General features: G+C 46.3%; 1 protein-coding gene across 1 annotated transcript; it reads left to right on the forward strand.

Moving 5' to 3' along the window:
• Positions 1-1,169: 1,169 nt before the first annotated feature.
• Positions 1,170-22,458, forward strand: RAC2 (Rac family small GTPase 2). The gene is made up of 7 exons (XM_028747155.2): positions 1,170-1,337; positions 4,907-4,978; positions 9,180-9,297; positions 11,479-11,541; positions 14,417-14,576; positions 18,096-18,228; positions 21,369-22,458. Exons 1-6 carry the CDS (start codon positions 1,303-1,305, stop codon positions 18,224-18,226), a joined length of 579 nt encoding a protein of 192 aa, XP_028602988.1. The 5' UTR covers positions 1,170-1,302; the 3' UTR covers positions 18,227-18,228; positions 21,369-22,458.
• Positions 22,459-24,591: the final 2,133 nt, after the last annotated feature.

The raw sequence follows: 24,591 nt of genomic DNA on the forward strand, positions 1-24,591 counted from the left end.
TTGCCCCTCCACAGGAGCTAAATTACCTCACTATGGTTCAGTAGCTGACACATGACAGATCACTAAGGTGCCACACTGCTCCCCATTGTTTCGTAATGACTTGGTACAGGCAATGGCAGTAATTAATTGTGTGCTTGTTAGCGGAGCAGAGTGGCGACTAATGAAAGCTGTAATTTGTCAAGTGATAGCTGCAATGATCACATGGACAATTCACCCTTCATTAAAACACACCAATTTGCTTTTAAAGGGGCGGGTTTCCAGTGAGTGGGCACACACTCTCTTCTTGGGCCACATTACTTATAAGAACACAAGAGCCTGCTGGATCAGCCCATGGCCTATCTGGTCCAGTATCCTGTTCTCACAGTGGCCAACCAAATGCCTGTGGAAAACCCTCCAGCAGGACAGAAGCACAAGAGCCCCCCTCCTGTGGTTTCCTGTGCGTCAAAGAATAGACATAAACTGGGTGATTGAAAGATTTATGGCTCAATTATAAGAGGCCCCTTTTCTTTTGGGAGGTGTTGATTTCATCCTCCAGGTGATCTCTTTAATGAGCATCCATTCAGACTTGCTTGCTTGCACAAAGCTTAGACGGTGTTTGGTCTTTATTGAGCCTTTGGTCTAACAGCAGAAAGTTGTTTTCGTCGATTGCAATTGGATGACAGAGCGCTTTAATCCACTTTAATTGCACAAACCTAAATTTCCGGTATGCTCTTGAATCCCTCCGGCAAAATATCGGAGGCAACCTGCAACTTTGTCAGTGTCTTATTAACATGGAAACCCTTCATTCCCCATTGGAAGAAAGCAGCTTCTCTCTTTCTTCACCAGGGGGTTGGAAAGAGCTACAGCATGAGCCCAATCCATTCCTCACCCAGATATCTTCTCCTAAACTAGGAATGCTACGAAAGAGAAGAGGCTCCCCTTCTGTGCTTCCCCCATCCCTCCATCTGCTCTTCTGGATGTTTGGAAGCTACACAAGTAGCTTCCCCTGCAAGTCCAAAGCCTGGAGTCACAGAGTGTGATGAGAGGAAATGGCTAGCCATATGGGGCAAGCAAAGATAGAAAATATCTCTTGAAATGGCATGCTTGCACATGCCCCTCCCTGGCTGCCTGGTGGGGGGAAGGGACCAGTGGGCGGGTTGAGAAACAGCCTCTCTTCCCTTTCCTTCCTAACCCACAATCTGCTGTTCAATTCGGCTTCCGTTTTGACATAACTGCCGGAGGCTTTCCGCCATCATCGCTTGCGAGCCGTTAGATTTGACCGGGGGACTCAACGGAACTCCATAAGTCCGCTAGGCCACAGCCATGCAAGCCATCAAGTGTGTGGTGGTTGGAGATGGGTATGTACCATTTGCTTGAGGGGACAGGGGAGAGTGAGGGAAGGCGTGCCTCTTCCTTGGAGTAGATCCTTCCTTGCTCCGAGGCCCCAGAGCTGACAGCTTCTCTCTGTGTGTCTTTCAGAGAGGCCTCGCAAGCACAGGAAGGAACTGTGACTTGCTTCAAGAGCAATCAAGGGTGGGGGAAGAGCACGCCTTAGGCCAGGAGTGGGCGACTTGTGGCCCTGTCAGATATCGTGGGGCTCCAGCTAGTGTGAGCAGTGGTCCATCAGTCCCAGCTAGAATGGCCAGTGGTCAGGGATGGGAGTCCAGCAACATCTTAGAGGGCCACAGGTTCCCCACCCCCATTTCAATGTGTTGCTTAAGAAGAAGGTGCTTTTCTATAAATTCTGACTTGGATACAGTGTGTGTTATTTCTGTGTTGCATTTTATGGCGTTGCTTGTGGGGTTGAGGACAGATTGCAGAAGGTTATTGTCCACTTCCAAATGGTACGAGGCTACTTTCTGTGGGAATGATTGGAGAACTTCCCTGGTCTTTCTGACAGCATATCCAGAAACAGTTGTATTCTGTGGGTTGGTGGGTTTGAAGGGTGAGACAGCAGAGTCATCTCTGAAATGAATTGCAAGTGAAGATGTGGCCCTTGTAATGGCAACCCTGCATTTAGGCCATGCTTTCTCTGCATTAAACCTACATGCACCACACACACATTGCTTTCTGAATCCTTCCCTGGGATCTTTCCCTGCTGTGCTGAGGAGTTTGATTAATCTGAAACACCCTTGAAAGAAGAGCCACAGCTCAGTGGTAGAATATCTGCTTTGCAACTCCAGGTATGGTTGGGAATGTCCCCTTCCTGAAACCCTGGAGCGTCACAGCCAGTCAGTGTAGACAAGGTTGAGCTAGATGGACCAACCGTCTACATTCCATTAGGCTTGTTCACACATTACACCGATCTGCCTCAACACACGTACAACGAGTGCTTGTGTGAAAGTGTACAGCTCTTGATTTGTGCAGCTTAGGTTATCGGGTACATAGAATGGGCACTTATTGAATGCTACGTGTGGATCATTGTATGAGTGTACAGCTCAATTATTTGTGTACACAGGTTGTACATGCAGGTTGAATGCAGCATGTGAACACCCCTAAGGGTTCTCAAGAGAGAACATGCATGTGACCATCCACAGGCAAAAGCTTACATGGGAAAGAGGAGGTCTTTGCACCGTGGCAGCCTAAGGCACTAAGAGTTTCTATTGTGTATAAGGCACCTATGTGACCTTTAAAAGTGTAACCAGAATAATCACTTCCTGGTGTTGCTAAAGATCAGCAATTGGGCCAGCAGCTGGAGGGGCAACGGCTAAATGTGGACCTCTGGGAGAATACCACCTGGCCCAACAGTTTCTAAGTGAGAGGTGAAAACATGGGGAGCCAGATGGATTGTGGGCTTCCCACCATGCAGCAGTAGACATGTGCAGGTGGAGTTAGGCCTTTGGCCTGACACACACCTCTTCCTTTTTCTAAGTACTCCCCCAGTAAAACTAGTTGCTGATTGGAGAGAGCCAGAGTCAGAAACCACCATGATGGATGGTGGGGTGAGAAATGAGCAGTACTAAACAAGAGCATCTTTTACTGCACCAGCTTGTAAAAGGTTCAGCTCAGGAAAGTGCTTGCAGTACAAAGACTTCTTCACTGGGCAGCATCTTCACCTCCTTTCTGCTGATGTGCTCTGGGTGACTCAAAAACATATTATTTTCCACAAACAGAAGCTAGCTCCATACAAGTTTTCAACTTCTCTATGTCTGAGATTTGCAGCCCAATCCTACGCATGTTTTCTTAGATGAAAGCCTGACTCAGTTTAGGAATGTACAAATCTGTCAGGTTCTGGTTTCCCATTTTTGCAATCTTAAATTCACTTCTCCACATTTCCACATCATTAAAAAAATTGCACAAGAAACAACATTTTACTGAGAATTTCTCCTAACACACACATTTTTGAAGGCAATTTCTGCTAATGCACACATTTTTGGGAGGGTGTCAGTTTCCCCTAATGCAACACATTTTTGCATGTTATTTTCTAATGAACACGTTTTTATACACACTTTGCCCCAGAATAAGCATTTTGGTGCACATTAATTGGCTGGAGAACTACAATGCAAAATTCAGAGAAGTGTGAATTTTGAAAGATGCCTAGGTTTTCATTCACACATTGTTTTGGAAAGTCCCAATTTGATAGGTTTCCCTTTAAAAGCAAACTCAGTCCCATTTCTCCCCCACCCCTGCACTTCCTTGGACTGCAACTTTAGTTTCTTGCATCTTGGATAGGATCTGTGCATGTATCTGCTAAGTAGCACTATGGACAGTTAGGGAGGAGGAGAGAAGCTTGAAGAGAAGTTTTGAATGCAGCATCAAGAGGGTGGCGCATATTGCAATGCCAGGAGTTTTGGATAAGGGTATCACCTGGGCCAGCAGTAGACAAAGAGACTTTCCCACTCCCTGCACTTTACCAGTCCCTTCCTCTTAAAAAATACCCCAAAGAGGAAGTCTGTAAGCTCTCTTTCTCACATATGCATGCAAATTTTAGAAAACAGAAAGCACCGTTCTCTTGAGCAGTTCAGTAGCGCAACTACGTGTATGAACTAGATTACATATTCAATCTCTAACGAAAAGGATATGACAGATCCTGTAGTAGTGGGGGCTGAGGGGTCTTCAGGCCCCCCCCAATTTTCAAGGATGGGGCTGCCCCTCCCAAATCCTGTGTCCCTACTCTGCCTCCTCCTCCCCACCCAATGTCGTGTGGGCAGCAGGAGGCCAAGCACAGAGCCCTATTCTATTCTACTGTGCAAAAATGGGTTCCTATTTTGGCCGTTGTTGAGAGCTCACCTGAGCTTCATTGGGTTCAGGTCCTAGTTTAGGTTACAATCCTATACCCACTTACCTGTGAGAAAGACCCGTTGAACTCAGTGACACTTGTTTCAGAGTAGACATGTATAGGATCGCCCTGTTAAAATCTTGTATGAACCATGTCACCATCACATGTGATGTCCTGCTCTATATACCTTCTTTTAGAGAGGCACAATCTGTAAATGTGTACAGCAGGGTATTTTCAGTGGTGGCGCCCACAATGTCACAGAATATCCCCAGGCACACCCACTAATCCTTTTCACTGCTCAAGATTTGTAGCAGATTGAAACCCTACTCCACCAACCCCCTTCCCATTTATAACGTCCCCCCAAAACCTATCCAACTATCCCAGCTTTTAAATTATCGAGAGTTTTAAAAATCATTTAAATTATTTTTATTTTACTATTGCTGTGTATTTCAACTGGTTTGAAAACATACCAGTTGCTCTGAGTTGTTGCTGCTGCTGCTGTTAAATGGGAAGGTGAATTTAATAAATGAATATATGAATGAAAGTGACACCTTTTCTTGCGTTTCTTCCAGCTTTTCATTACCTTGGGATTAGAAGGGGCTCCCCCTTTCCTTACTGTCTGTACTTCCTGCTCTGCTTCATTAGCAGGCATATTACTGCAGAAACTGGAATAATATGTGCCATGTGCTTCTTTTCCCTTTTCTACAGAGCTGTGGGTAAAACCTGCCTCCTGATCAGCTACACCACAAATGCCTTCCCAGGAGAATACATCCCTACCGTGTGAGTATAGTGCAGCTCAGAGGCAAAGGATCTGGAGCCTGCAAACCTTGAGCTTTCGAAGAATTGAGATAAAGCTTATTTTTGTTTCTCCACTAAGTCTTTGGCCTGTAGAGAGAAAATAAGAAGGTAGCAAGTCCCCACAGCTCATGTCAATGCACTATCTGTGGGAAAGTTGTGGACAGTAGGAGATGATATATTGATTAAATATTATCTTTCCTTACTCACACTAGTGAGCTAATAGCGGCGCACCTTCCCTTGTACATAGCAGGAAGCTAATTGGTAGATTCATTAGAATCACTTGAGTTAAGCAATCTGGTCTAGCTTGTCCAGATTGGATTTGTTCCAGGTAAATTCCTCTTTATTCCATCTTAAAAACAATAAAGATACAACAGTCTTCTTTTAAAAGTAATAGGAAGTTTACTTACATTCAGTTCACAATATCCTGAAGGCAGGATTTAGCTTGTAGTTACAGATACAGAGAAAGGTGTGGATTCCTCTTGTGAGGAATGAGCCCATGTGCTGCTGGCTGAGAGCCAGCAGACAGCAAAAAGCATCAAGAGCATCAAGAGAAGAAGGGAAGATGGCTGCATGACTAGCCCCTTTATGGGGTTTCCCAGGGTCACACCAGTCTACCTGGTCACATGCAGGGGGAGGAAGCTCCAGACCAGGTGTGAGAGGAACATCCCCCTGTGTGCCCACTCTGGGCAAACAGGCAATGTTGTATTTGACTGCCTTTTGTGATGTTACACCCCACAGTATCACAGTAATTGCATTCCTTTAGGTCAGTGGTTCTCAACCTGTGGGTCCCCAGATGCTGTTGGACTACAACTCCCATCACTCCTAGCCAGCATGGCCAGTGGTCAGGGATGGTGGGAGTTGTATTCCAACAACATCTGGGGACCCACAGGTTGAGAACCACTGCTTTAGTTGTAAACTAATGGCGGAGCAGTGTGTGTGTGTATTTGGATCTGCCTAATAGTCAAGGTAGGGACGCAGGTGGCGCTGTGGGTAAAAGCCTCAGCGCCTAGGGCTTGCCGATCGAAAGGTCGGCGGTTCGAATCCCTGCAGTGGGGTGCGCTCCTGTCGTTCGGTCCCAGCGCCTGCCAACGTAGCAGTTCGAAAGCACCCCCGGGTGCAAGTAGATAAATAGGGACCGCTTACAAGCGGGAAGGTAAACGGCGTTTCCGTGTGTGGCTCTGGCTTGCCAGAGCAGCGATGTCACGCTGGCCACGTGACCCGGAAGTGTCTCCAGACAGCGCTGGCCCCCGGCCTATAGAGTGAGATGGGCGCACAACCCTAGAGTCTGGCAAGACTGGCCCGTACGGGCAGGGGTACCTTTACCTTTTACCTTTAATAGTCAAGGTAGGGACGCGGGTGGCGCTGTGGGTAAAAGCCTCAGCGCCTAGGGCTTGCCGATTGAAAGGTCAGCAGTTCGAATCCCCGTGGCGGGGTGCGCTCCCGTTGCTCGGTCCCAGCGCCTGCCAACCTAGCAGTTCGAAAGCACTCCCGGGTGCAAGTAGATAAATAGGGACGGCTTACTGGCGGGAAGGTAAACAGCGTTTCCGTGTGCGGCTCTGGCTCGCCAGAGCAGCGATGTCATGCTGGCCACGTGACCCGGAAGTGTCTCCGGACAGCGCTGGCCCCCGGCCTCTTGAGTGAGATGGGCGCACAACCCTAGAGTCTGTCAAGACTGGCCCGTATGGGCAGGGGTACCTTTACCTTTACCTTTAATAGTCAAGGTCTTTATTAGTTAGCCAGAGGCCGCCTATTGTACAAACCCTGCTCCCCCCCACATTGTTGTTTAGTCGTTTAGTCTTTTCCGACTCTTCGTGACCCCATGGACCAGAGCATGCCAGGCACTCCTGTCTTCCACTGCCTCCCGCAGTTTGGTCAAACTTATGCTAGTAGCTTTGAGAACACACACTGAAAACAAGATAGAAACAAAAGATCCCATCCAGCCTTCTGCACAGCACATGACCAAAAGGAAGTATATTGCTACATATATTTGTTATACGACTCGGTCTATTTCAACTGAAAATTGTGAACCAGCTTTTTCTCAAGCAGAGGACTAGGACACCACCAGGTGGGCAGGGCATTTCTTTTTAATAGACAGGACTGCAGTATTGATGGCAGACCACTTTATTTAATCAAAGGGCTTCACTATCCATACCTCAGTAAAGGGTAGGACACTCTGGAGAACTATCCAATAATATCCAAACCTCCAGGGATGTGCAGCAGCGTTGTTTAATTTATATGTAAATAATAGTATTACTGCTCTATCCAGTGTTACTTATAGTCCAGTGTAGAGAGGCTAGTTTCTCTTCTGCTGTATGTTGCCTTCTCAGTATTGAAATGTGTGTTTTCGAAATGTGCTTTTTCTGCTATGTTATTATGAAATGGTTCTTATTTTTGCTATGCCATGAAATGGTTGCCATGCTGTGGTTTTGCTATGCTATTTTGAAAATGTTTTTGTAGTGTGCTTGATATGCATCCCTGTTTCTTTGCTGTGAGCCCCTTTGAGCATGATTTCTTTGTGGGAAAGCAGTATACAGATAAAATGAATGCAATGGTGATATAGTTCTTGTATCCTCCTCACAAGTGGGCTTAAGGAGGAGAATATGGGATTTTTGTTGTTGTAAATTTTAATCACTATTAATTAGGATAAAACACACTTCATGATGGTTGGGAAAGCTCAGAGGCCGCATAATGTGTTTTGCTAACTACAACTCTCTGACCATTGGTCATGCTGCCCGGGGCTGATGGGTGTTGGGGTCCACAATATCTGGAGGGCACCATCTTGAGTTAGCCTGGGGCTGGAAGGACATGGTAACATTCTCGAGCTGTTCAGACTATAGCTGGGAGTCCATTGCTTCATTTGTGTATTGGTTTAGTGTAGAGAATGGGTTTGGAAGCTCAGGCTTCCAAGACTTCTCTATCTTGGCCTTTGGGAGACTCCCTGGGTTACACCCCTTCTCCTTGTGTGTTTTCGCCTGACTGTTATGTGTCCTTGAACTCTGATAATCCAGTGTGTGTAGAAATTAGCTAGCTGTGCAAAGGTAACATTGTCATGTATTGCTCCACCCACTTTTGTCTCTGGCCCCGCCCATCACCGGCATGTTGCCATCTGACTGGAAAAGGTTTAGTTTAGGCTTAGTATACATGCAGGGAGTTACTTATATGAGAGATGATTAAAGCTTTGACACATAAACACCCCTCCAATCTGAAGTGGTGCAGCCCGGAATTTTACCACTTGAGTCAGAACAGGCAGAGTAGTTGAGAGATACTTTTGAGTCACCCTAGGTGCTATTGTTGCCTGCTGGGATGTAAACGGATCTCTTTGCAGTTTGAAATGGAATCCATTCAACTGATTTCCAAGGCAGAAGCTGTAGTGCTTTATCCCTTATAAAAGCACAATACTTCACCTTGATCCAGATCATGATCATGTAAAAATTAACCAATTATTAATTTCAAAAAACAAAAAGCAGGCCACTGTTGCGATGCACAGGCATGCTGTGATATCACTGCCAAGGTTACATGTTGGAATGACATGTCACGTGTCCCCTAAGTAGCAACCATAGAAAGTTAAAAGGTTTATCGAGGGCTGTAGTTATATTTTCTCCCAATCTGTGTTAAAAGAGAGGTGGAGGTGCGAAACTTTCCTGCCATTAACTTCCTTAAATTAACTTATTTAGGATCTGTCATGTAAAACCTATGAGGTTGCATTTGTCAGTAAGCCAGAACTTGAACTATATTGCCTCTCTCCCTTAAACGAAAAAGAACAGTAACAGGAAACGCCTGACTCCACCCAGATACAATAAATTTCTGTGCCACCTAATGTCTAAGCTATATCATGACAGTTTGCACACATTCTCCCATGCCCAATTTTAAGCAATTCCCCATCCCCCTCGCCACAGCCACCCCATAAACCCATTCCTTCTGGAGAGGCTTTCTGTGGGACACATGTGGCTGCTGGGTGAAGAAGGGGTAGGCTGAGATGTGCTCCTCCTGTGAACTTCCTAAATTTGACTTAAAATGGGCAAAGATCCTCCCCTTCGAAACAGCTCATGTTACTGTAGTTGGAAGCAGTGTCCGGGTAGAAACTGGCAAAAACAACAACAACTGAACAACTTTTGTGTCCAGATTTCCATTTTTTGAAATATGGCAATAAGCTTTAAGGAACTGACACCTACTTTTGTTACAGATTTGACAACTACTCTGCCAATGTAATGGTTGATAGCAAACCTGTAAACCTGGGGTTGTGGGATACGGCTGGCCAGGAGGACTATGACCGCTTGAGACCTCTCTCCTATCCTCAGACAGTGAGTTCCTCTTGTTTTCTCATATGCATTTTCTCTGCAGTTTTGGACTCAGTTATCCATGCTATGGTGACCTCCCTATAGCTGGACTACATCAATGCACCGTGTGTGGGGCTGCCCTTTGAGACAATCTGGAGGCTGCACCTAGTGTTGAAGGCAGCTGATAGGCTGCTAAGTGCGGCAGCTCAATGGGACAATGGATCCCTGGTCCTGAAAGCACTGCACTGGCTGCCAGTGAACTACCAGAGCCATAAGTGGCTCAGGGCACAAGCACCTAAAAGAGCAACTTTCCCAGCGTCAACCACTTCAGACTCTATGCTTTACCACCTTATTGATGATTGACCTGTGTGAAGGTCTTCCCAGTGGCCACTCAACACTGGAAGTGGACCACTCAACACTGCTTCTGCCTCTAAAGAACAAATCACATTTGACTGTATTACCCTTCAGAACCAAAAGATAATAGAACTTTTTATTACGTTTATTCTGCAAAATCAAGTCATATTTTTCAGCACTGGTGTAGGCTTTGGCTTATGTTTTCGTTTTAGGTACTGCCTTTTCCCCTTTCTCACAGATACAAAGGAGACCAGGGCTTTTCTAACTTAAATAGAAAAACAAAAGTGAGTACAGTGGTACCTCGGGTTACATACGCTTCAGGTTACATACACTTCAGGTTACAGACTCCGCTAACCCAGAAATAGTACCTTGGGTTAAGAACTTTGCTTCAGGATGAGAACAGAAATCGTGCTCCTGCGGCGTAGCGGCAGCAGGAGGAGGCCCCATTAGATAGTGGTACTTCAGGTTAAGAACAATTTCAGGTTAAGAACCGACCTCCGGAACGAATTGAGTACTTAACCCGAGGTACCACTGTATTTAAAGCAGCTGTGGCTTCTCTGCGTGAAAAATTGCAATAGGCCAAAATCACTTCTTCTTCCTGTCATAGACTAAGATGAACTGTCAGGTAAAGCCTGAAATGGAGCAAAGAAGTTAAAACTCTGTGTCATGTGAGGGAAACATTTTGCCATCTGGATGCTGCTGAACTACAGCTCCCATTATCCCTGGCCATTTGTCAGGCTTGCTGGGGCTGATGGGAGTTGGAGTCCATCAGCAACAGATAGACCTTCAAACAAAATTGCGGTCCTCTGTAATGTAGAACAGATGCCCACCTGCCTGTATGTGGGCTGGTGACAAGAATCAAAGGTAACTAATAAAGGTTATCCTAGGGTGTCAGAAGGAACCTGTCCCGCCCTACACTCTTCTTCAGTTTCTAGGCTAGGCTCTCTTTCACTAATTCATGAAATAGCACTAGTAAGTTTGTGGTTTGTTCTGTCGCTCAAACAGTTTAGTATGTCAATGCAATCTTCCTTCTCTAACGTTTAGCGTGTTATTTGTGCTGTTTATTTATTTCAATGAAACAGATAATGAACTCGCTTATGAAAATCAATGGAACCCAAAAAAATGCTTAATCAGATCATGCTCTAATTTTTGCAGTCTAATGAAAGAACACTGGAGTGTGCTAATATTCATTTTGTTTTTGTTTTTTAATAATTTTTATTACATTTTTCTAAATTACATTTCAAAATATTCATTTAAACAACCTTAAACAATGACTTCCTGCTTCTCCTTCCATGGTTCATTTTGGATACCATACATCCCTGAATATTTTACATGAACAATCCATTCAGCAATCCATTGTTACATCCATCAAAACTTATTTACACTGTTGAATTTATCTTAAATAAACACAATTTTCACCAATATAGCCAGTAAACATTTTCCAGTCTTCTTTAAATGTGCATTCTTCTTGTTCACTTATTCTATAAGTTAAGTCTGCAAGCTGTGCATATTCCATCAGTTTAAGTTGCCATTCGTCTTTGGTTCTAATATTCATTTTGGATTGGTTTCCCTGATTATATTTATTTAGTTTGATCTGCATGGTTTAATGCACTGTTTGCAGGGCTGTTGTGTTTACCCTGTCACTTTATAACTGGCTAATGTGCAAATAATGATAGTGTCCTACCTTACAGGGTGGTTGTTAAGGATTGCTGTGATGAAGTATGTGAGATGCTTTGAGTACTTGGGCAAAGCACTATATAAATATTTGGTGTGTTTTGTGTTTTGCTACATGAGACAGCACCAACCCTCAGTGTGACTTTTAAAGTGTCCATTTTTATTTTATGCCCACAGGACGTCTTCCTCATCTGCTTCTCTCTAGTCAGTCCCGCATCTTATGAGAATGTCCGTGCTAAGGTGAGATCATCCTGGTGTTTATGCAGCGGAGGAAGGAGGCACAGGGCACATGAGAAATTGATCATACTTGGTCTCTGCAGCGTGGAAAACGTGGATGCATTCGGCAGGGACTGGCTGGACGAAAAGGAGTAGTGGGAGGCACCAGCCAGGGAACCCCCAGGGGAAACCCCAGAGGAGAAAGTCTGAGAGCCAGGGGATTGGTGGTGGGACACCGATGAGAGGTCAGAGGGAGAAAATTGGGTGGAGGTGATGGATGCTGAAGGGGCAACAGCGGTGGTGTCACAACGGGGGGCAGGGGGGCGGAGCACCCTGGGTTCCATGTCTGCAGGGATGACAAGAAGTCACCCTGCAGGGGCTCCCTACGGCACGAGCAGTCATCGTGCTGCCGCAGCCGCATGTGGAGGATCCTCTGTTCGCAGCTACAGCCGCGAGCAGAGGATCTCAGCGCTGTACATGCATGCGCTGTACGTAGCGCTGCCGCACATGCGCTGTATAGCGGTTTGCTGCTGCCGCCGCTCCAGTGCCATACGGACAGTTCCGGGACCCTCCGCTCGTGGCTGCAGCAGCAAACAGAGGACCCTCCATTCGTGGCTGTAGCGGCAATGGAGGGATCCCGTCACCGTCTGTACGGCGCTGGAGCAGCACCGGCGGCAAACCGCTATACAGTACATGTGTGGCATCTCTACATACGACGCATGTATCGTACGTAGCAACACCCGCCCCGGGTGTCACTACACCTTTCTCTGCCCCTGAGCAACCGGTCTTGGTGAGCAGGAAGAGCCTGTGACAGGGAGCAGTTCAGACTATGAGGCTGAACAGAGGAGGTCAAGAGACTGCTGAAGAATCCAGGAAGTCTCCCTCTCCTGCTGTGACCAGCTCCCCTCTCCCCTGGTCTCCAATAACTCGGAAAGTCTACTTTTAGAAGACATCTGAAGGCAGCCCTGTTTAGGGAAGCTTTTAATGTTTGATGTATTACAGTATTTTAATAATTTTTTGGAAGCCGCCCAGAGTGGCTGGGGAAGCCCAGCCAGATAGGCAGGGTATAAATAATAAATTATTATTATTAAAGTAACAAGAAGAGCAGAACAAAGATCAGGGGTGCACAGATGCAGTTTGAGACTGCTTGGGAAACATCTGGGAGAGGAAGAGCCTTAGAAAGGGTGGGAGGCAGGGACCTGGCAACTGTTCCATAGGAACAAGACCTACTGGGGAGTGCTGCTGAGACCACCAGGCTGAGTTGCATGTTCCTTGAATAAAGAGTGAACTTCATTGACAACAGAGCAGGGGCGGAGGAAGGGGGTGCGGTGGGGGTGAACCACCCCAGGTGTCTTCGCTGAGGGGGTGACATTTGGCGCGCTGCCCACCTGTGACTCCCAAGCCTACCCCGAGCCGTTAGGGGAAGGGGGGAGCTGCACCACTTTGCCGGCGGCATTCCCCCCTTTCCCCTTCATTTTGACAGCTCGGGGGAGGCTTGGGAGTCATGGGTGGGTGTCGTGCCAATTGTCCACCACCAGCAGCTCGCTCCGCCCCCGTGGGTGGCTCACTCTGCCCCCAGCTGCAGGGTGTGTATGCCACTCCATGCACCCAAGTGGCTATTCCGCACCTGGGAGGGCACCCTCCATGCCCCGCCCCCTCGAGAGCACGCCCTGCCCTCCTCAGAAGCATGTCCACCCTGGGCAGTGCAGGCATATGCTCTGCTGCTGCAGCAGAGCTCTGCTTCCTTTATTGCTGTTCTGCCTCTGACTCCAGCCCTGACAGCTTTGATCCCTTGCAACTGACAAATTTGCTAGGGCTTAGTCCCGGGGTCCATTGAAATGCCAAGGCTTGGTTTTGAAAGACTGCCTCCTTTCCTTTGTACCATCATGAGTGTTAAGATCCACTATGAAGATCAGCTTGTACCATCATTGTTAAGAACAAAACGAGTCCCAGAGGCACCAAGTGATGCTGCCAGAAATCTGCCAAGGCAAGGGACCAGTGTTGCTTCCACTTCCTCCTCCCCACCTGTGCTGTTGCTTCCGCTTTCTCCTCTGTCCACACCTCCCCACTGTTTCTCTTCCTTTCTGTGGGTGGCTTCCTCCCACACACCTGCCTGCAGAAAATGGACTTCAACAGGATGGAGGAGTGGGAGGATACAAAAGTGGAACTGGGGCTGCCTGTGACAAATGGGTAGAGGCCAGCAGCAGGATGAATGGAAGGTGTGGGCATCACGCAAACCTGGAGCTGGCCCTAGGCAAAGAAACATGTGATACAAGAGTTCCATGTTGAAACCTCCTGGTTATTGACTGGTTGTGCTTCAGAAACAGTTGTGGAGAAGTCTGGGTTTCATCAGAGCAGCAGCATTGGGGAGGCGATGCTTAACTGTTTCCTCCTGTGCCACTTTTCCAGTTTAAATTTACTTCCCGCCCACATACCAAAGATACTATTTGCTGGATCTGGTGTGTGTGTGTGTGTGTAAATATAGATGCCTATATTTATTTCCCCACTAGTACCAGCATAGGGGTGAAATATAGATCAGGAAAAGGATACAGGAGAAAACATCAAACTCCTCATCTCCAGCACACATATCAAAATCAGAGCCCCTGGGCTGCTTTAAAGTTAGATTTTTCTTAAAAGATGACCCTATTATGAATAGTGATGGTGTGAGTCAGCCCTCGCCAAGCTGGTGCCCTCCAGATGTTTTGTACTGCAACTCCCAAACATCTGGAAGGCTCCACCTTGGCAAAGGTGGTAATATTAGATTTGTTTTGATCCAGGAGGCAATTCTTATCATCTGTAAAGTGTTTGCTAGATAGACTACAATTATACAAAATGTAGCCCACTTTCTTTTTGTTTCTCGCCTCCCTCTTCCCACTTCAAATCTTGAACTTTCTTCTAGTGGTTCCCTGAAGTCCGGCATCACTGCCCTAGCACTCCCATGATCCTTGTCGGCACAAAGCTGGATCTCCGAGATGACAAGGACACCATAGAGAAGCTCAAAGAGAAGAAGTTGGCACCCATTACCTACCCACAAGGCCTTGCGCTGGCCAAGGAAATTGGTATGTGAGGGTGAGGTGGTGGGAGGAGATGCCCCAATTCAAACTGGGGCTGTTAAAATTGTGGAAACCAGCATAAGAACATGTTGGGTCAGGGGGGTGACCCATCTAGTCACAGCGGCCAACCAAGTGCCTATTGGAAGCTCGCAGTCAGGACATGAGTGCAACAAGACTCGCCACTTCCAATTCTGGAAGGATCTGTCCATTTCATGTCTCTACTTTTCTCATTTTCCCAGCCTTAAATTCATTTTGAAATTTCCATTTGAAATTTACAGCTGATTCCCCACTTACATGGGGCATACGTTCCAGATATCCGCACACATAAGTGAAATTTCCAAAAGTGGGGAGCACCCCCTTAACACCCTATAAATGCCCTCCCTGCTGCTCACTCTCCAATCCATAACAAAAGCAGTGTATCCAAAAATTCCCACAACTAGAATCGAAGCTCTAGGACTGCCAGGAGGCTGGAGGACATGTGGGAAACTAGTGGCTGCTGCTGCACTACCCTGCACGTCAGCCGTTGGGCGGGAAGGCTGAGCAGCATAAACAAAGCCCTGCTATGCCTCTGGTGTCTTTGGGGCTTCCTCCGCCCTCACCCACGTCATCTTTGGGTTCTGGGGTGGGTCTCTGTCTCTCCCGCCATTTCCTGGTTGGAATTTAATTATTTCATTATTTCCTGTCACTGAGCATGTGCGCAGTTGTGTGCAAGTCAATCACACATAAGTGGGTGGACGCCTGTATTCATTTTCACAAATATTCCTCAGCATTTCAGTGTGAATTTCTCCTTGTGAACACACTTTTGGTATGCCCTTTTAACAAATGCGCACATGGCCACGTCAAAAGTGGGGGGGGGCTCTTTGCCTGATTCTGTGCATGCTCCTCCCTATGCATCAATGCTGCCCTCCAGTTCTCATATCTGTATTGCAGCAGAGCCATTTTTCTACCATTGCACAAACTGCATTGGGTGAATTGGTGCCTATGCTACTCCTCTAGGACACTGCCTGCTTGAACCATCTTAGAATGATGCACACTGCATTTGCTAGCAGAGGTTACAATGGAGCCCATTTGCAGAGGAGATTGCTTGTGAAGGAAGGCTGCAGCCTTTTTGCCTCAGATGCCAAGACGATGCCAATCTTAGAGGAGTCCCACCTGATGCCTGCTTATTTTCTCGGCAACATCCTTCCTGTGCAGGATGACCTCACTATCAGTAGTTCATCTGGCTGCTTTTGCCTTAACTGTGAGCATTGGAGATGCTTTTCAGACTTCCTCCTCCTCCTCCTCTCCACTCCCTGGCCTTTTCTGTCCGGAACTGGTCTTCAAAAGTTCTGTCAGTTGAAACACTGTGCAGCCACAACTTCCTTTTCCTGCTGTGTGGTCTGGCGCTAACCAGCAAAGGGTAACATGCTGCACTCGCTCATTCTCAAGGCCCCTTTCTCTCATTGTACAAGCAACCCCATTCTTTCCTGCGTAGGTGAATTCATCTTTCCTTTCCACCACAGCTCCAAGACCTAAGTGGTTGGGCATTTGGGGATACGTAGGTTGAGCAAGAGCCTAATTTGTTCAGGACTTGGCAAATTAATATGACGAATTGGGCTCCTAGGGCAGCCAAGAGACAACAAGTTTAAAACAGTGAATAAATAAAGGAAGCATATAGACAAATGCAGAAAATGAAAGCAAACGAATAAAGCACCAGACTGTTTAAACAAATGGTGAAATCTATTTGCTGTATGTTACAGCAGTTCTGCAGATGGAGCAGCACTTGGTGGTCAAAGTCCAGGGCCCATCAGCTCATTACACACCCCATGACCAGCCAAAGAACAAGAAGATGGCAGCATCAAAGAGGCCTGGTGTTAAGCTGAGACTTGGGGCCCACTAGAGCCTACATGGTCACTGCAGCTTCCTTTTTTCTTATTTTTAAAAACATATTATCACCAGGGAGCAACCAAGCCAGTCACATTCACAGCTGCAGATGCTCATTTATTATGTTTCACTTATTAGAATCAAAGGTCCGTACAGTTAAAGCTATGGTTTTCCCAGTTGTGATGTATGGAAGTGAGAGCTGGACCATAAAGAAGGCTGATCGCCAAAGAATTGATGCTTTTGAATTATGGTGCTGGAGGAGACTCTTGAGAGTCCCATGGACTGCAAGAAGATCAAACCTATCCATTCTTAAGGAAATCAGCCCTGAGTGCTCACTAGAAGGACAGATCCTGAAGCTGAGGCTCCAATATTTTGGCCACCTCATGAGACGAGAAGACTCCCTGGAAAAGACCCTGATGTTGGGAAAGATGGAGGGCAGAAGGAGAAGGGGATGACAGAGGACAAGATTGTTGGACAGTGTTCTCGAAGCTACCAGCATGAGTTTGAGCAAACTGCGGGTGGCAGTGGAAGACAGAAGTGCCTGGCGTGCTCTGGTCCATGGGGTCATGAAGAGTCGGACATGACTAAACAACAACAATTGTAGAGTTGGAAGGAATCCTGAGGTCCAACCCCCCTGCAATGCAGGAATCCTGTCCACAGCCTTTCCTGAGTGGGCTCAAACCACCAATCTTCTGGTTAACAATGAGACGCACTCATCTATTACTATTTTCTGTCACCTATAGTATTTATCACCAAATCAATGTGTTTGCGTGTTCAGACCCAGAAACCTCCCCCCTAAATAAATTCACACATGACTCAAATTTTGGTTTTGGTTTTTGGCAGAATTTAGGCCACAACTTTATTGATTACAGAAAGTGACTGGTTGCATATGCTCTGGTTCGACTAGCTCCCTGCCATGCAGGTAGCGCTGACCCAGGGTTCCAGCATAGGTCAGCCAAGGGTGAACACCTGCATATGCGGAAAGCCGGGAATGAGCTAACTCCGCCACCCAAATGTCCCCTGGACTCAGGCACGGGCACAACCCCCTCTCAGGGGTTGACTAAACCATCAAGTCCCTGGATTCCTTTAATGGAATACCCTTCACCCTTCTCCCATCCCTATCACCTGAACCAGATCCTATCCGCAACCGTACAAGTTGTGACAATTTGCTACGCAGCAGGCGAAACCCAAATGGCAACAGCAAATCAGCCAAGTGGGGAAAATTCCTGCTGTGCCCCTGTCCCAATGACAGACGACACACGATGGCATAGCAAGGTCAAGCGCAAAGCCCTAAAAGTAGGGAGAGGTGGGTGGGTGTTCCGAATGCACGTGCCAAAAGAGGAAGCTCTGGGTCACGTGCATGGGCATAAATAGGTCCCGCAAACCGTTTGGACTGCGTTCCATTGGCCAGATTGCACCCAGCTTCGAGAGATCTGCCAATAGGGTGTTGTGGCTGTCCAAATGTACCCACCCACAACACAGGGTGTCGGTTGTCCAGGTCTCACTGCAATACGTGCCCTCTTTAAAGGAGGACCTGGTTTAGCATCAGGGCAGCAGAAGCAAGTTCCCATTTTGTCCCTGTAGTCATGATGATGCTGTGATTTATTTGAGTTTAAAATCCACCCCTTCCTCAGAATGTTGCCCCTTTTTTTGTACTCACAGATGCAGTGAAGTACCTCGAATGCTCAGCACTGACTCAGCGCGGCCTGAAAACAGTGTTTGATGAGGCAATTCGGGCGGTTCTCTGCCCACAACCCACAAAGACAAAGAAAAGGGGGTGCAGCATCCTTTAAGGGTAAGTAAATAAGTACCGGCAAAGGCCTTCCTCTGTCTTGGCCCTCACTGCCAGACGAAGAGCTCAAATGTCCAGTTTGGTTTCTGCCAAGGACTTTGAAGCTTAAATCAGAATGGTACATAAATAAGGCATGGTTACAAGGTGCAGCAGGTGTACCAGAGGACCAGATATGTGGCTAGGTGGAAGCTAAGACATTGATTCAATGAGCGACACTTTTTGGAAGAATGGGACAGGTCACAACATTTAGTGTGGCAAATGGACGGAGTCCTGAGACTGGGCAAGCAAGCAGGCAGTTCTCTGAGTGTGTTGAGCTTGAAGAGTCTGTTCATGCCAGCGCCAGCATCTGTTCATGCTGGGAGGTGGAACTGATTCTGGCTCAACATCTGATTCACTCTTAGTGGCTTACCACTGTGTCCAGTCCTACCTAAGCTGCCGCCCCCTCCACCAATTCCTGAACCACTTTTATCTTAACAGAGATTGTGGGAAAGAGACCTGAAGATGACAGATTATGAGACTGTGGCTGGGAAGGAAAACCGTAAAACAGAATCATTCTGTGACTTGCTGTTAATTCCCTTATAAAAAGGTAAAGGTAAAGGTACCCCTGCCCGTACGGGCCAGTCTTGCCAGACTCTAGGGTTGTGCGCTCATCTCACTCTATAGGCCGGGAGCCAGCGCTGTCCGCAGACACTTCCGGGTCACGTGGCCAGCGTGACAAGCTGCATCTGGTAAGCCAGCGCAGCACACGGAACGCTGTTTACCTTCCCGCTGGTAAGCGGTCCCTATTTATCTACTTGCACCAGAAGGTGCTTTCAAACTGCTAGGTTGGCAGGCGCTGGGACCGAACGACGGGAGCGCACCCTGCCGTGGGGATTCGAACCGCCAACCTTTCGATCGGCAAGTCCTAGGCGCTGAGGCTTTAACCCACAGCGCCACCCGCGTCCCTTAATTCCCTTATACAGATTGGGAATTCAGAGATACCTCACCATGGATGGGAGAGCAAATAGGAACCAACTCCCTGTTATATTGGTTCAGATGTAATAAACAGAAACAAGGAAATGTGCAGCAAGTGAAATCAAGAGACCAATTGTTAAAATATGGGGAAAGTATGGATAATGTTTTTGGCCCTGGAAATTTCCTCTGAAGTATGGGCTTTCAGAAAATGAAAGAAAAACAAGACTATTCTGCCTGGATTAGAGAGGACATAACCAGATTCAAAGACACTATATTTCAGGGGGTTATGGTCTCATAAAGTCAATTAGCAGAAAAGCAAGTCAATCTCCATCTGCCGATTTTTGCAGTATCTGCCAATAAGGAGCTATACTGAAAATATTACAAGAGCAGTCGATATAGAAAGGGATCCCATGTTATTTGAGAAAATTAGTTTCTGGAAAAGAAAAAATGTTTGCTGTCTAAAAGGTATAAAATTTTAGTAGTCCCAAGCGATCGCAAAATCAGTATTGCAAAACAGAATTGGGAGAGTTCACTACGACTATCTCAGAGGTACAGAGGAATTATGTGTACAGGCCCTTGTAAGATAGGTAACAGATGCAGTGCTTCCCCCCCTAGGCGGTACTCAAGGACACGCAGTACCGACACGTCTCTTTTTTGTTGTTAAAAATGTGGCATTTACTGTAACAACTTCATGGTGAGTACCGGCAGCTATTTTTCTAGGGGGAAGTACTGTATAGATGTAAATTCAAAGGAGAAATTAACAAAGCAACACCTAGGCAGAATTATACCCCAATTAATATACCAAATATATTCCTAGCCGTGTCACACATGTATTCAAAGTGTAGGAGAAGAAAGGAACTTTCGCTCACATCTGGTGGGACTGCAGCCTGGTTAATGAATACTGGCAAACAACAATTCAAAGCCTAAGAGATATCACAAGCTTAGAATTTCAATTAAACCCTCTGACAATATTTGGGGGACATGTTAAAAACCAATTAGGGAGAGACTATATAACTATAATTAGTTACACATATGCTAGCTGACTTTGCTAGCAAAAGCTTGGAGAACATCCTGTGTCCTGACAGCTGATCAATGGAAGATCTGGAACAGTATGGTTATGGATTAAATTGCTGGTTGCAAACTGTTATGGAAAGGGGAAATACAGACTTTTTAAAGAACTCAGATGTCTTTTATTCAGCAATGGAATCAAAATAGACCAGATGAACGAGTGACTGCAGATTTTCTAAGCATGAGATGAATTTCTGATGCTATATGATGCTATACACACATATGTGTGTGTATAGGATAGAAATAAGGTTTGTAAATCTTACCATATGCACCCTAACTTCCCCCAGAGAATCCTGGGAACTGTAGTTTTGTTAAGGGTGATGGGAATTGTAGCTCTGTGAGGTGGTGGTAAACTACCACTATCAGGATTCCTTGGGGGAGTTGTTTGCTTTAAATGTACTTTAAAATTTCATTTATTCAGCCTGTAGGTCCACCCATTTACCGGTCATGTGAAGGGGCTCTACTTTAATTAAAATTCAGGGGCAGCCCCACTTTCCCCTCACATATTCACTGAATGCATAAGGGAGGAATGAGTGATTTCCCCACTTACACATTTGGTAAGAAAGTCAAGAAAATTTGGATGGACACTCAACCGAATAGGAGAGGAGAGCTTGCTGAAAATAGATGTTGCCTGATACTATCCAAACAGGAGTTCCTACTGCTGCTTGGGCATCTAACACAATTATAAACTGCTCTCTTGACTCAGCTTTAGTCAGCAGCAGCCAGGCTGATGGTATCATCTGTACTCTCGCTCTCCTTCCCCCAAGACCAGTCTTTAATGAGTGGCTCTAGTTACCCTCAACAACAAAGGACAGAGGAGCTGCAAGAAGAAAGGGTTGCCGGGAGTCCAAGAGAAGTCCCAGTGAACCAGCCCACCATTGCTCTTTCTTTCCTTTTTTTTGGGGGGGGGGGTTTGGTTTTTTTTGTTAGAGCTGTGGGCAGGTGTCCAGCAAGCAAACACCATGAATGGAAAAGGACTCTCCACTGACCATAAGTCTCCAGCACACTTTCCCCAAAGGAAACCTGACCTTATAAAGGATGCTTGGAAGTCCCCACTGTACTGCCACATGGAAGTCTCACTTGCGGATGGCGCAGACTGACTCTTTTTATTTGCCTTCTAGATTCCAGACCCAGCTCCCTTACCCACTGAAATTGCTCCTTTCTCTGGGCTTTGCTGATTGGAAAGAGACTGAAGACTGGATTCCTCTCCTGTATCTCCCGAAGTGATGCCAGTGAAGAGTTTTGAGATTTTTTTTTGGGGGGGGGGGTGCTTCCACACTAGTTATTTAGTCTGGAATTGCCTCCTGGAATTCCTCACTTGTTAGGAAGCCTCCCCATTACACCATATTTAGTCTGCTGTGTTCTGTTGTTTTCCTGATTCATTGGCCTGTAGTTTCCACCCGCAACCTGATCTATGGCTATTGTTTTAAAAAAAGTTTAGTGCAATTGTAGCACCAGTCTCTTCAGTGTGGACAGGAAAAGCGCTATTAAGGGGTTTCAAGGCTTCTGTACTTTCCAGTTCCTCTTTGAAGGTTTATTCTGTTTTATTGCTTCCTGTTGATCTTGGCTAAAGGATCTTTGGTTAACAGAGTGTACTTTGCACTGTTAATAGCCTTTCTAAATTGCTCCAATGACAGTTTCTCTCCCTCTGGATGGGAGAGGAGCTTCTAATTACTGCTTTCATCTCCCTATACCTTTATTTACTTATTTTAATGGTGAGATAGCATCATAAAAGTGCTATTTCACCATTAACCAAAGAAAAGAGGGGGGGAATAAGAGAAAATACGTACTTAACATCTTTCCTCCCCCCTACCACAATTCCCTGTGGGAAGAGAAACTGACCCTGGGGCAATTTAGAAATACCATTCAGCATTTTCAACTTATACCAACATGAAATAGTAAAACAGAAGGCTTTTGAATAGCATTGGAAAGAACCTTTGCTGAATGGACCTTTCTTCTGAGTAATTAATGGATGATCTCGACCCTTGTATTGCTGGAGAATACCGCGCTTTGTAAAGTTTCTTGTGTGGTAACTCTGTTTTAATTCCACTTCTAGCCAATTGTATAAAAGCAGTGCTTCAGCTGTGCTAAAGGGCTCTTGTGTGCAAGTGCCCTTGTTCTCTGAAATTTCCCCATATAACCTCTCTGTCCCTGATCACAGCATCGCAAACAAGGCTCAATAAAGGCTCAATAAATATCTCTGCCACTCTTCTTCTGCTACCCTTGTCTTGTGCTGGTTCTAAAGATCTATGATAAAGAGACGGGTATTCAGGGCTGGGCCTCTCTGATGACGACATGTCTGCTACTTAGCTAAGAAGCTGTAACTCACGCATTGCATCTCCTTTTGCAAAGCATCATGACAACTCTGACCTACATCAAATCCTCATCCTGGGACCTTGGGGATGTTCTGAGGGATTTTTGACCAGTTATGGAGTCCAAGCTAAAGGAGATGTGATGTGTCATAGATAAGTCAGGGCCATGGCCACTTTTGCCTCAAAAGGCATAGCTCCAGTCCTTGGCTTAAGCCAGTCAGGTGCCCAAGTTCCTTGATACGGGGAAGAAAGACTCACTTCATCATTGGTTGGTCTGTCCCATGTTGCTGGGTCGTCTCTGTATGTAGGTCATAGCTGTCAACCTTCCCTTTTTTTGTGGGAAATTCCCTTATTCCAGCGCCATTTCCCGCTGTTTCCCGCTGCTATCCTGGATTGTTAGATATCCCGTAGACTGTCCCTGGGACAGGTGAGGCTGTTGATCCCTTATTTTCGAGGCTGCTGATCTCTTATTTTCAAATCTGAAAGTTGACAGCTACGATGTAGGTGAGCAACTCAAGATTTCCTCCCGGAGATGCTACCTTCTTTCCCTCGCCTTCATGATCCTGACATACCAGGATCTGGGAAGGGTGGGTTGTTATGGGCTTCCTCCCTCTTCCCATTGGTTAGTTCCTTTCCCCTTCTGCCCCCACTTGCATGATTGGTTGCAGTCCTCCAATCTTTCTCTCCTCATTCAGGAACCTTTTGAAAGGACTTCTGGGATTCCAGCATTCTGTCACCTCTAGTCCAGCCATGCAAACTCATGATCGGGTCGGCTGAGCTGTGGGGTCACAAGTGGTATGACCCCAGACAGGAGGCAATGGCAAGAAAGCAGCCTGCAAGAGCCACTTGGACATTTAACAGGCCAAAAGAAGGGATGTGAGGAAGACTCAGTCAGGTTTATTTCTGTGATGTAAGGCCACATTCACACCATATATTTAAAGCACTATGATACCACTTCAAATAGTGATATAGCTTCACCCAAAGAATTATGGGAGCTAGTTAAGGGTGCTGGGAGTTGTTAGGAGACCCTTATTCCCCCTCACAGAGCTATAATTCGCAGGGTTGTGCATGAAGAGGGAATGATTGTTCAGCCACTCTGTGTATCGTACCTCTGTGAGGGGTCTCCTAACAATTCTCAGCACCCTTAACAAACTAAGTTCCCAGAATTCTTTGGGAGAAGGCATAACTGTTTAAAGTGGTATCATAGTGCTTTAAACGTATGGTGTGCATGTGGCCTAAGATGCCCTCCAGACATTTTGGACTATAATTCCCATCAGCCCCACGCCACAAGATTGTTCTAACAAATGGGCAAATTTCCTCCCTGTCACAGGCTTGCCTGTATATGCTCCAAGGCACTTGCTTCAGGCAGAGTCTCACACACAGGAAATCTTCCTAATGGTACCATATGTAACATTATTTTCTGGGTCCTGTAAACCATCTCCTACGGGGTTTAGCAATCAGCATTAGTCAGACCCCCAGGCCTGCTGAGATTCTAGCTTGTCTGAGCCCAGACGTAATATGTCAAGTTCCTGACCTAAACTGTGTTGCCATGGCTTCATGTTGCAAAAGAAGAATCTAAGGCTTCGGTAAACTTCTGCCGAGGACCTTTCTAGGTCCATGTTTTTATCTTAGTGTGTGATGGCGTTTTGAGACATGTTGGTGGGTAGAATGTTCTTCTCAGAAGCATATCTTTGGCCCCTGGATCTAAAATAACTCCTGCAACTCTTTTGTATTCAGGTTGTTTGGGTGGGAAGGGGTTGGGGAACTACTTCCTTGTCGGTTCCCAGGAAATAAGTACTGAAATGACTCCTTGCTCTCAGGATCTATACTGAGCTTTTTAAAGGGGCGCGAAAATAAAATAGTACATGTGCAGGCAGGCATTGGGCTTGTTAGAGCCACTTTTTGAAATAGCAGCACTAATAGCAGCCCAGAGTGGCTGGGGAAACCCAGCCAGATGGGTGGAGTATAAATATATTATTATTATTATTATTATTATTATTATTATTATTATTAACTGGAGCGGCGTGTAAAT

The sequence above is a fragment of the Podarcis muralis genome, chromosome 10, assembly GCF_964188315.1.
Source record: "Podarcis muralis chromosome 10, rPodMur119.hap1.1, whole genome shotgun sequence".
In the NCBI taxonomy this organism is placed as follows: Eukaryota; Metazoa; Chordata; class Lepidosauria; order Squamata; family Lacertidae; genus Podarcis; species Podarcis muralis.